The sequence below is a fragment of the Morus notabilis genome, unplaced genomic scaffold, assembly GCF_000414095.1.
Source record: "Morus notabilis unplaced genomic scaffold, ASM41409v2 Scaffold2193, whole genome shotgun sequence".
Classification (NCBI taxonomy): Eukaryota; Viridiplantae; Streptophyta; class Magnoliopsida; order Rosales; family Moraceae; genus Morus; species Morus notabilis.
In genome coordinates, this window is record NW_010357255.1 from 39,585 (window position 1) to 50,770 (window position 11,186).

The window sequence follows — 11,186 nt, forward strand, 5'->3', positions numbered from 1 at the left end:
ATGCTCATGAGCTCATTTAGTTGGAAGATTCGTTCTCTGATTCGAATCATGGTTCATAATTCGCTACAATATTTTCTCTCACAAAAAACACACGTAAATCAAAAATAATTCTAATCTCATAGTTCTAATCTATAAACCAAACGGACTCTTAATAGGGTCTAACTCTCTTTCTTCGGCCTCATCTAACAATCCACACCTTTACTTAGAATAATATTACTCGCTTTGGGCCTAAACCCACACGGTTGTCCTCTTAGGTTTTATACCAAAAGGCCCCAAAAGCTTCGTACCATTTGAAGATTTGAAAACATTCCCCAAGTTAACTGCAACAAACAATCTAAAAAATCAAGCCTAGAATCAGAACTCAGACATTGATCAAAATTGCCTATTTCTCTACTCCTTTGGCTCTTGGGAAATACTGCTTACATACCACCAAAATAAAATAGGCGATGCTTACATTACCAAACACAATATAACACAGCTTTATACAAAAGTCAAGTATCATACAAGAATTGATCAGATGCAATTCCCTTTCTATTGTTATAATAAAGCAACAATTCTAGAGGTGAGTGCAGTTTGGCAAATAACTACACAAGTATATCACCAAACCATCATACATTAGAAAGCCCAAGCAGATTTTTGGTCAAATGCTCTTCTTCATATTCTTATTTACAGCAGGTGGAGGATTCGATTACAGCACACAACCCCACACCCACAGGCACATTTGCAGATCAGAAACCTCTTAATTCACACTTAAAATTGTGTATTGCTCTTTTTACCTGGAAAATTATCCTGTGTATCTGCTCCTCGTAGCACTACTCTCTTCTGACGAGAAAAAAAGAATGACCTTGCCAAAATATGTAGGAAACGGTCGATGTCAGTCGTGCCAAAAAAATCACCGTTTCCCATATGCAGGGTGTAAGAATCTCATTAGAATTTGAGATATAAGTGCATCTCTTAAGACCCACATCAATGATGTCAAGCTCTCCAGCATTGCAGAAACCTTCACTTTTTCCTGCTGTAATAAACTCCGCCACTTGAATAGTTATGATGCCGATGACGTGGGCCGGCAGCCTTCCCACTGGTTCCTTCCCACACGTGACCGCGTGATAGAATTCTGCTGTTGCCACCCTGCACATGGTTCAAAGTTTGGGTCCCCAACCCATTAAGTTCCTCCTCTCTATCGTTGTATTCCAAAACCAGCCTTTTGATGTCTTGTTTCTCTTCAAGCTCAGCTGCTTCCTTCTGTTTTGTGCTCTGTATGAGAGAGCAATCCCGAGGGATGAACATCTGCTTAGTTTGTTGCTTGTTACCACGCTTCACAAGGACTTTCACCTGGATTTCCTTGTGCAATCCAGCTTCCTCATCCAACGCCTCATCACCACTTTCCCCTCCGATCCCACGGCCATGATCCTTGGAGGATCCCTCAAATACATTCATCGGTATCATCATGTTTAATGTAGGTCTTCCTCGTAAATCTTGCCTGCGCTGCTCCATGCTCTCCTGCATTTGTAATTTAAATGTCGTTAGCTATTGCCAATCTTTAGCATTCAGCATGTAAACATTATAGACAAGATCTGACAGCATCAATTATGACCAACAAATTTTCATGATTTAGCAACCAAAAACTAGCTTCTCTCAAAATGTCCATTTATGTGCATTAGAATAAGAAATGGAGAATATTCCAATGGCTTTCGAGTAGATACTGATTATAGACACAACTAATCTAAATCTTGCCTGTAAAACAGCCCTGAGCTCTTGATCAAAACTTGCTTCTTCTTGAGGGTCGACTTCCACCATCTTCTGCCTAACATGGACTTCATCATCTTCATCCGAAGCAGGTGCAACCCCATCATCATCATCATCCTCGTCACTATCACGTTCATCATCATGATTCTCTTCATCCAACTCTTCTTCATCCTGCCCCTCTGGATCAATGGTGTCACTTCCAGAATCACTGTCGCTGTCTGCAAGGTCATTGTGAACCCCGCCATATTCCTCATTACCATTAACAACACTCTGTCCATTTGCTGAAATAGGATTGGGAGAACTCCTGCTCGAAGCCTTTTCAGTGTCGGAGTGTTTCTCACTGCTTGTCTTTTCAGTTGAGATCGTGTGTTCATGCTCCTCAAGTTCCACTAGGGCTGCATTGACTTCTTCAATGGATGAATATCTTGACATATTGGGGCGTAAATCCGCAAATAAGTCCTGAGAATGAATGCTTAGTGCATGAGATCTCCCTTATATACGAAGACAATAGGTGATAAATTGAATTGCGTATTAAAAAAAATTAGAAAAAGAACCCTATAACGTAAAGAACTTAAGAAGGTTGAAGAGTTATAAATAAAAATACAAAGTAATCCAAGTTTGCAACCCACGTTAAAAACAGAACTGGAAAGGAAAATTAGAAAAGAACTCTGCATTTACTGACCTGTAAGTCAAATTCAATATCTAGTGGTAGAGCACCTTTGCTGAGTACATATCTTTGGAAGTGTACTAAAAAGCGATCAAGTTTCCTTTTAGAAGAGCCTCGGTCAAAGTAGTGTCCACAGGTTTCAAGAAGAGTAATAACCATCCTCATGCGGAAACAATCCTCTGGCGGATCCAGTAGATCTTGCTATAGCACGGGAAAATAAAATTAGATCACCATGCACGAAGATTGTAACGTATATACTAAAGATTTCCTCACCAAAAGTTAATTCAGAGAACTGTCACAGAGAGAGAGAGAGAGAGAAATCACAGACAGTTGTAAACTTCGTGAACTGTGTCAGTGTTTCATGCATAGTCACGCATGCATATCTATTGGCTTTAATTGTATCTATATTCAAATCCAGATTCCAAATGACATTAGGACATACGATGATTCAAAGCTTCAAAGATTCAAATAACAAACGCAACCTTGCATTAAGATGTCAAACAATGGTTTGAATGCGCTACATCCTGACGAAACATAGCAGATACATTATAAACTTCTACAAAACTTCAAAAAGATTACATACCTCTGGTGAGCCATGACCAAATACAAGAATCAAATGCAGCGTCTCAAAAATAACAGATGAATCTACATGCTCATAGTTGTATAACTCTCCTAAGAATCTCATATGGGCAATGCGTCTTTGCTGCATCCCATAATCATTCAATTCTAGTCCAAGCCGAATCTCTTCCAAAACCTGAAAGTACAAAAATAACTCACAAATTTGACAAAACCGTATTACCAAGAGAAAGATGCACACTTTTCTTTTTTTTCATCTCAAAATATGCACATTTCATGTCAGTAAACAGCCAAATAACGGCTCTATAAGAGATCCTCTTGCATGCAGAAAACAGCCTCATAGACAACATCCATTGCTAGCATCATGATAAAAACTCCAGAACACTCAGAAAAGAAATGACGTAAAACCAGACACAATTCCTTTTCTGCCACAATTGCTATCCTCAATATCATCAAGATTACGAGATTAAAAAAACAAAAAAAAAATGGAACATGACGTTTGACTTCATGGTTATCACTTAACAACAGAAGATGCACAATCATATAAAGAGAAAAGCATAACAGCACTATTCCGAAAGACAACAATTATATAAAGAGAATAGCATAACGACACTATTCCTAAAGATTAACCAGCAGGAAAATTGAAATGCCAACTTAACCAAAAGATTGAATGGAGAGCCATAGCAACCTCATCAACAACAGCTACTGCAAAATCATCATGATAACGACTCAAGCCAGCAGTGAGAGAGGCAATCAAGTGAATTTGACCATATTTCCCCTTGTGAACCTTCATAAAGCATTTTAAAAGATATGGCTCACAATCACTCCATGGCAATTTACGAAGTTGCCTCAGCACATGCTCAATTGTAGACTTATCAAGGTCTGAAAATAGCAATTTTCTTATATACTGCAAAAAAGGGACAAAAGGTTGATTTAGATGTTGCAACACAAAAATATTGAGCACGATAGTAAGCATTTACTCTGAAATGACTTCTACCTGATGCAGTGGAGGACGGACTTTAGCAATCCGGGCAGATCTTTCAGGTGGTTTGCACAAGTAGTAGGCATTTTCTACAAGAGTGCTGTGCCTAGGATCCAAATTTTTGACATTTTTCAAACGCATCAATATCTCCAACATGTTAGCCATCCGAACAGTAGTTTCAGGTGACCGATACAGAAAACGACCACAGGTCTCCAGAAGATTGCAAGCAACATCAATGTTGTGATGCGTGAAATCATCCAAACAAGCCTGGTCAAAAATAGTCATAAATTATTAAGTATCGACATAAAGTTTGACCTCAAAGCTTGACGAACAGCAGTAACAACTTTCTAACCCCTTTTTCAATCACATTTGAGTAAATCCAATGGACCGACAACATGGAACACTACTAAAGAAACAAGAGCAGAAAAAGCTGACAGCAATTAAATCTTTCTTATCACTGACATTACCTTCAAACAGCTAAAAACAAGGCCAGACGGTGCAATTTTGAACTTGCACAGCTCTCCAATAAACCGAATGTTCCTAATCTTTGTCTCAATGTTCATTTGATCCTGCAGCAAGATATAATCAATTGAACGTCAAAATCAAACACCCAAAACACACACGACAAACAAGCAGATTCCATTGGCACCCACCCTAAGTTCAAAGATAAACACATATCTTACATGCAAAACGGACCTTTTTATTAATTAAGAAGTTAAACTCCTCCTCCAGCATTTGAAGAAGCATAGAAGCTACATCCTTCATACAAGTTGATAGTGTAGCAACCATGCGAGAATAATATGGTAGTAGTTCCAACGAAGTCCTAGGGACATTAAACAATGCCCTCACAAGCTTCTTTCGGTTCGCTTTTGAATTCAAGTAACAAAATTCTACCTATTACAACAGAAGGTAAGATCTTCAATCTAGAGATTAAGATATCAAAGCTAAACAACAATAGAAATAAATAACAGGAAATCTCAAACTGAGGTACAATCAGCGAACTTATAGTAATAAAGATACATCAGAGATAAAGAACAAGAAAGATATAGCAGAGATATAATTACAGTCAATTGATCGATAAGGTCACGGCTCACACAACCCGGAAGCCTCTGCAACAGAGCTTCTAAATTTGTCCCCTCAAGACTTTTTAGTTTCTCCTTTTCTGTCTCTCCTTTTCTATCAGTGTCCTTTTCTTTCCCTTTCTCTTTTTCTGGGTCTTTACTCTTTTCTCTGTCTTTTTCTTCCTTCTCTTTTCCTTTCTCTATGCTTTTGCCCTCCTGCAACACACCAGAGTCCGTAGAAACCTCTCCAGTGTCTTGCGTAGCTTGTTGGCCTTGGTCTGATTCAGGTGCCGGTTCCTTGAAAGAAATAAAAGAACATTAAAAAAATGAATGTCCTCATTAGGGCTAGGAAGACAGGAGTAATTTTATGTCATAGGAATTAAATCCAGGACATACGTTCACCATAAAGCACATCTCCTGAACCAAAATACATTCATGAGGAATACAGATGAAATTGCACATCAGGAGCATGGAACATCACAATTAAAATGGATGCACCTCGAGCCAAAATTGACAACTTCAGCTTAAACATACAATTCCATGTGTATTACAAGGTAAACAGGTAGCCGAATATACGTATCACACCCAAGAACACATACAAGTGAAAGAACATGTGTTTCTATCAGAAAAGGAACGTAAGGGCATGCATTTGCGCATGTGTACTCTCAGGTCATGAAAATCTTATTCCTACCATAGATCTGGCTGAACAAATCTCATGTCATGCCAATCAATCCAAATCAAGATTTTCATGTTATGTGAGATCTAGATTCATGCACCCCTAGCCACAAGATAGCTCAGGAGATAAAGAAACACGAGTCTTGAGAATTTTCTAGTTTTATTTTCTTACAGTTGGTTGCTCTTGTGTCTTCACAGATTGCTCATTCAATTTGGATTCTGTTTCCCCCAACAGTACTGCTGGAACAAATGCTCTGGGGGAAAAAAAAAAGGTGAATAAAATAAACCAACCATTTAAGCTACATTTCAAATAAAAAATTCTCTTGTACAAATAAATCATTAAAATGTGAACCCAATAAGTAAAAGAAGCTGCATATTAACTACTATAACAGGCTGTTTACGAGGGAAAATTTCTTAAACAGACAACTCATTGATGAAAACAAACCTGAGATCTGGCAAACATTCATAGAAAGCCCTAGTATCTTCATCATCCCATAATGCTTCAACAACGGATGAATCCTTCCCAGCAGCAGTAGATGAAGTGTCTTCTCCGGAAGTAACCCTAGTTGTGTGACCATCCTCTGGCATTACTGGAGGCTGCGTATCAAGTGCTTCTGCTAACCTGTGAAGTGCATACTTCTAAGAATAAATGGGGAAAAATCAAGTAATTACTGGAAACTGGAAATTAATCAATGAAAAATCTTTATACTCCGTTTTATGAATCTAAGACACTAAAAACTTTCTAAAGAAGAGAAGCAAAGTACAAGCTAGAGCGAACTAGAGTTCCACCACAATTTAATAAAAATTAAAAAAAGAAGGAAAAATAAAGATTTTTTAGTTATACTCTCCTGACTACAGGGAAGCATGAAGAAAAGAAGATACTAGCAAACACCGAAAAGAACTGAACTCTCTCTCATAAGAAACCTATATCCTAAAATTTATCTTCAAAGGTGCAAGAATTTCTCTCTAAGCAAAGTATCCAAAAAAAGCTGCTAGGACTAAACACCTCCATAACTAGTCAGCAGCACATAGATGCTCTAACAACAATGAGAAAATAAACTACTTACGATGTAATATTGCGGTAGAAATTGTCATAAGATTTTCGCAGCTTTTCATATGATGTGGCATTTTCATCACTTAGCTCCCCCTTAGCATTGAGGATTTTTGCATTTTCATGCTCCAATTGGCGAAGTGACTAGCAAGATGCAGGAATACATTAATTTGATAGGACGTTATTTCCAAGAAAAGAAAGAAAATATACGCAACAAGAAAGGCAGATTTTAAGAATGCAAGATTACAGATATAGAGGGAGGGGGAGGTAACAAAAAAGAATAAAAGAAAGATAAGCTCTAACATCAAATAAATCCTTACTGCATGCTCAGACTGAAGAAGTTCTACTGCAGCATCATAGTATGAATACAATGCCTTCCTGAAAAGTTTCTTTTGATCTGCTGTGATATTAAGACCCTTAAAAAGCTGTAGCAAATCATCAGCGTAAAGACTATAGAATAAAGCACTTCACACAACAGAATCCATAAGAAACAACAGGGTCCAACCACAACTTAAAAGCCCATGAATTTTGGTTTCCTATCAAACTTCGTCAACAACAAAGAAATAACCAACAAATGGGGAAAAAGTACCTCTTCATAAATTTCTTGCCCAGATAGCAGAAGTCCAAGAAATATTCTTCCTTGTCGAGAAAAACTAGCAAGAAGCGTCAAATTTGTCTGAGTAGTATCCCGATCCTTCAAATGTTCGGTGCTTGTAAGATCTTTAATGATGTTTACGAAAATACCACTGTCTTCTATAACTCCAACAAAGTAAAGTTCCAAAAGAAGTTTCAACGTGCTACGCTTCTTCATGGCCTTCAGGTTCCTCTCTGTATCTGAGTCATCCCCTGACTTCCCAGGAAAGAATACTTTCAAAAGCCCTTGAATCAAGCTTGGCGAGAAGTCTTTGTATCTTTGATGAAGCAAAGAGCAGATCTTTGTAACAAGAGAAGTGTCAGATATAGAACACAATAGCAAAAAAAAAAAAAAAAAAACAAACAAAGCAAAACAAAAAATTGCACGTGTGTAAGAGGGTGCTGTGGAACAAAAGAAGGAAAAGAAGAATTCAGTTCCACAATACCTGAACTGCTGCTTGTATATCTGATGTTCTAAGCTTGGCATCACAAATGGAGGTAACAGCTTCACTGACAAATTTGCTAAGATTAACACTTCTCAACTCATCAAGCAGCCCTTCACGCTGCTCTTCATTTATCTGCTTCAGTTTTTTAATAACTGCTGTGTTGCGCTTAATACTAGAATCCAATGTCCTAAGGAAGCCTGAGTCTGAAATTAAAGAGTAGACAGAATAAGTGTCCCAACCAGTATCATGGACTATGCATCCAACAGAGTCAATGTGAATGGATGAAACATTGTAACAAGATCAAAAGAAAAACATTGTAAACAAGACCAAAAGAGAACACAAGAAATGTAATAATTCCGAAAAGAAACCAAATAAATAAATAAATAAATAAAAACAAAACAAAATTTTTTTGCAAATAATACAGAGAAATGAGAATAGTGACAACTGTCTCAATGAATCTGGAAACTCAGCAAGGAGATTTCATCCACCATTTGGATCATAATTTTAAACGATAATGGAAAGCTGACAACAATGTATGGAATGATTCTCGAATTTCAAGTAAGTTTTACCACAGTAAAAAGTCATATTTCCTCTCATTTCCTTATTTGTATGGTCAAAACTCACAACTCACAATTATGAAAGGAAAAGACATTGCCATGTTTTAACACCTCCTAAGAAGAAGTTTTCAATTACTTCTCTCAAATCATCCCATGAACCAAGGCCCTAAAGAAGACCATCTCGCAAATACAAACATCATGAAAAGAGAGTAAAGTCTCTGTCTGCATGTGAAGTCATTGATCAACATAACAATTAGAAGGACTCAGCAGTTAGTCCTCTGTCTGCGTGTCAAGTCATTATCAACATAACAATTAGAAGGAAATTTTTTTACTACCCTTTACAAGATCCCGCCAATAATGAATTTTCACAATAGAACTTTGGAACTTCATCAGTATTTACTAACCAGGTCTTTCAGCATTTAAATTGCTCTGTCGAAGAACCATTTTTGCTTCAATTGACTTTTTGATCTCCTCAAGGCGAGCAGCAGCCTCCTACCAAAAAAAAAAAAGCCTTCTTGATAATCTTCTTTTGCAATGAAGTAAATAAACCATAAATTATAGCAGATGTTATTCATTTAAAAAGACCCATCTGCTATTCATTTAAAAAGACCCAAATAAGCCTCTCTGAGAAACAAATAATCAAATAATCTATTCAGTACCTTGATCAAAATGAAATGCATCATTTAGGATACAATTAAAATTAAATTTTAAATTTTAAAATTTTTGATTCACTCATCTGCCAAGCTACAAGCTAAACCCCCACCCAAAAAAAAAAAAAAAAAAAAAAAAAAAAAAAAAACCAGAGAGAGAGAGAGAGAGAAAGAAAAACCCAGCATAATAATGATTTGAAATGTGATTAACACCAAACAAACCTCATCATCTTGCTTGCCATGATGTTGTTCAGTTCCAGCACGCCCTTCATCCTCCTGCTGATCCATCTTTCTCTTTTCGTTCACAAATAGACACCTTAATGACAAGGGATTCTTATTAAGCAAAATAAAATATAGGCCTAGTTTAACCTAAAAGCTTAAGCTTAAGCATATCTGTAATACAGTATTACAGTCATCCACTAATGAAGTTTGGTCCAACTTTATCAGATCAAAAAAGCAATTGAAAAAAAAAAAAAAAGAAACCTGCACTGCACTAGAGCTAGGGCTTAAGATTGCTAATTTCACCAGCTGGCCTACATATATCAAAACCCATTATAGATGAACAATAATTATATAAACAACCTCAAAATCACTACTTTTTCCCCAGATTCAGAACCCATTAAACAAGAAAACTTTGTCACGAGTCATGACCTAGCTTAAACTTCCAACAATCCCCAGCCAAAATTGAGCACCAATCCAGCGATAAACAGCACAAACATTGTTCGCAAACATGAAAATTAACAGGAATTTACCATAACCAAAATCCTACATACGGCAATTGCATTCGCCAAAGAGAAATCGCAGAGAAAGAGGGAACTTCCATATGCATATCCGCGTTTGCGTGGGCGTATGAGAGAGAGGGGCGAGAGAGGGGAGAGAGAGAGAGAGAGAGAGAGAGAGAGAGCTGATTTAATAGTGAGAGTTCGCCGGTGAGGGACGAGGAGAGAGAAGAGTCGCCGAGAAAGTGAGGCATACAGTGAACGACGAAAGCCCAGGCGTTTGGGTTTGAGTTTGCAAAATGCAAAGAAATGAGAAAACGACACGGATACGCGATTCGAGCAAGCGCCAAGCGATCAGTATGCGGTCGGGTCGGTCTTCGCCCGTTAGACGGCCCCCAAGTATCAGTATGGGCAAGTGCAGGCCCAATTGCTTTTTCTGGGCTTTTGTATTTAACTTGAGATAATTAGGCTTCATGCCGTAGGATCCATATAACTATTACATTTTCTTCCAAACGAAATTTCTTCTTTAATATTATAAATACAATTTTACCCTTAATTCAACCTCCTTTCACACGTTTCTCTCTCTAACTCTCCCTCCCCAACTCTCATGTCTCGTTTATTTTACCGATTTAAGTTTTTAATACCAGTTTTGCTACAGTTAAAAACTCTTAATGAAAGTCGCATTTAACTTTTTCTGCTACAGTTGAAAGCTCTCACATAAAGTCACATGTCAGCTCGAATTGAAAACTCAAATCAACGTACTTAACGAGGCCTCATATTCTCTTTCCAACTCTCCATCTCTCTCCCACTGTGTTTTAAAAAAAGCTTTTCCTCTCTCTCACTCTCAACTCACGACTGTAATTCCACACCGCCGATGCCAACGTTGTTGGCATGCTGATGAAGGCCACCATCTTACCGCCAAAGATCTCCACCAACATAAATATGACTGTTGGAAGACGCTGTTGCCATGCCAAAAGAATTAGAAAACAATTGAAAGTTATTTTTCTTTTTCTGTTTTCATTTTCTAAAACTTATCAACAATATTATATTGAATAATTAATTTTTTAGTATATAATAAATTAATTATTAATTAGTAAATAATTAATAATAAACAAATACATAGTAAATACTCAATTATTAATTAAATATTAAAATTTTAATATGGAATTTATAATTTATTAATAAAAATAAATAATAATTAGTGATTACTAATCAATTAAATATTTAATTACCAAACAATGATTATGTAATATATTAATATTGGAATAATTAATAATAGTTTATTAAATAAATTTAATAAATAAATATTAATTATATAATTATTTAATAAATAAATATTAATTACTCAATCAATAATTAATATTAAAATCTAATTATTAATTTTTTAATATAGTGATCAGTAGTGATTAGTAATTAATTATTA

General features: G+C 36.5%; 1 protein-coding gene across 1 annotated transcript; it reads right to left on the reverse strand.

Moving 5' to 3' along the window:
• Positions 1–424: 424 nt before the first annotated feature.
• LOC21385340 (regulator of nonsense transcripts UPF2) lies at positions 425–10,048 on the reverse strand. The gene is made up of 18 exons (XM_024167848.1): positions 9,956–10,048; positions 9,267–9,362; positions 8,799–8,886; positions 7,838–8,040; positions 7,348–7,692; positions 7,079–7,183; positions 6,775–6,902; positions 6,153–6,329; positions 5,880–5,961; positions 5,036–5,329; positions 4,668–4,865; positions 4,439–4,540; positions 3,987–4,238; positions 3,678–3,896; positions 2,997–3,167; positions 2,429–2,614; positions 1,735–2,205; positions 425–1,500 (listed from the first exon to the last, which is right to left on the reverse strand). The coding sequence occupies exons 2-18, from the start codon at positions 9,330–9,332 to the stop codon at positions 1,003–1,005; spliced, it is 3,585 nt and encodes a 1,194-aa protein (XP_024023616.1). The 5' UTR covers positions 9,333–9,362; positions 9,956–10,048; the 3' UTR covers positions 425–1,002.
• Between the last annotated feature and the right edge of the window lie 1,138 nt (positions 10,049–11,186).

Excerpts from the sequence above, each read along its gene's own strand:
- LOC21385340 (XM_024167848.1), bottom strand. The coding sequence starts at position 9,332 with ATGGATCAGCAGGAGGATGAAGGGCGTGCTGGAACTGAACAACATCAT. Across the intron at positions 8,041-8,798 it reads TTTAAATGCTGAAAGACCTG|ACTCAGGCTTCCTTAGGACA; the intron begins GTTAGTAAATAC and ends CTTTAATTTCAG. Across the intron at positions 7,693-7,837 it reads ATATACAAGCAGCAGTTCAG|ATCTGCTCTTTGCTTCATCA; the intron begins GTATTGTGGAAC and ends CTTGTTACAAAG.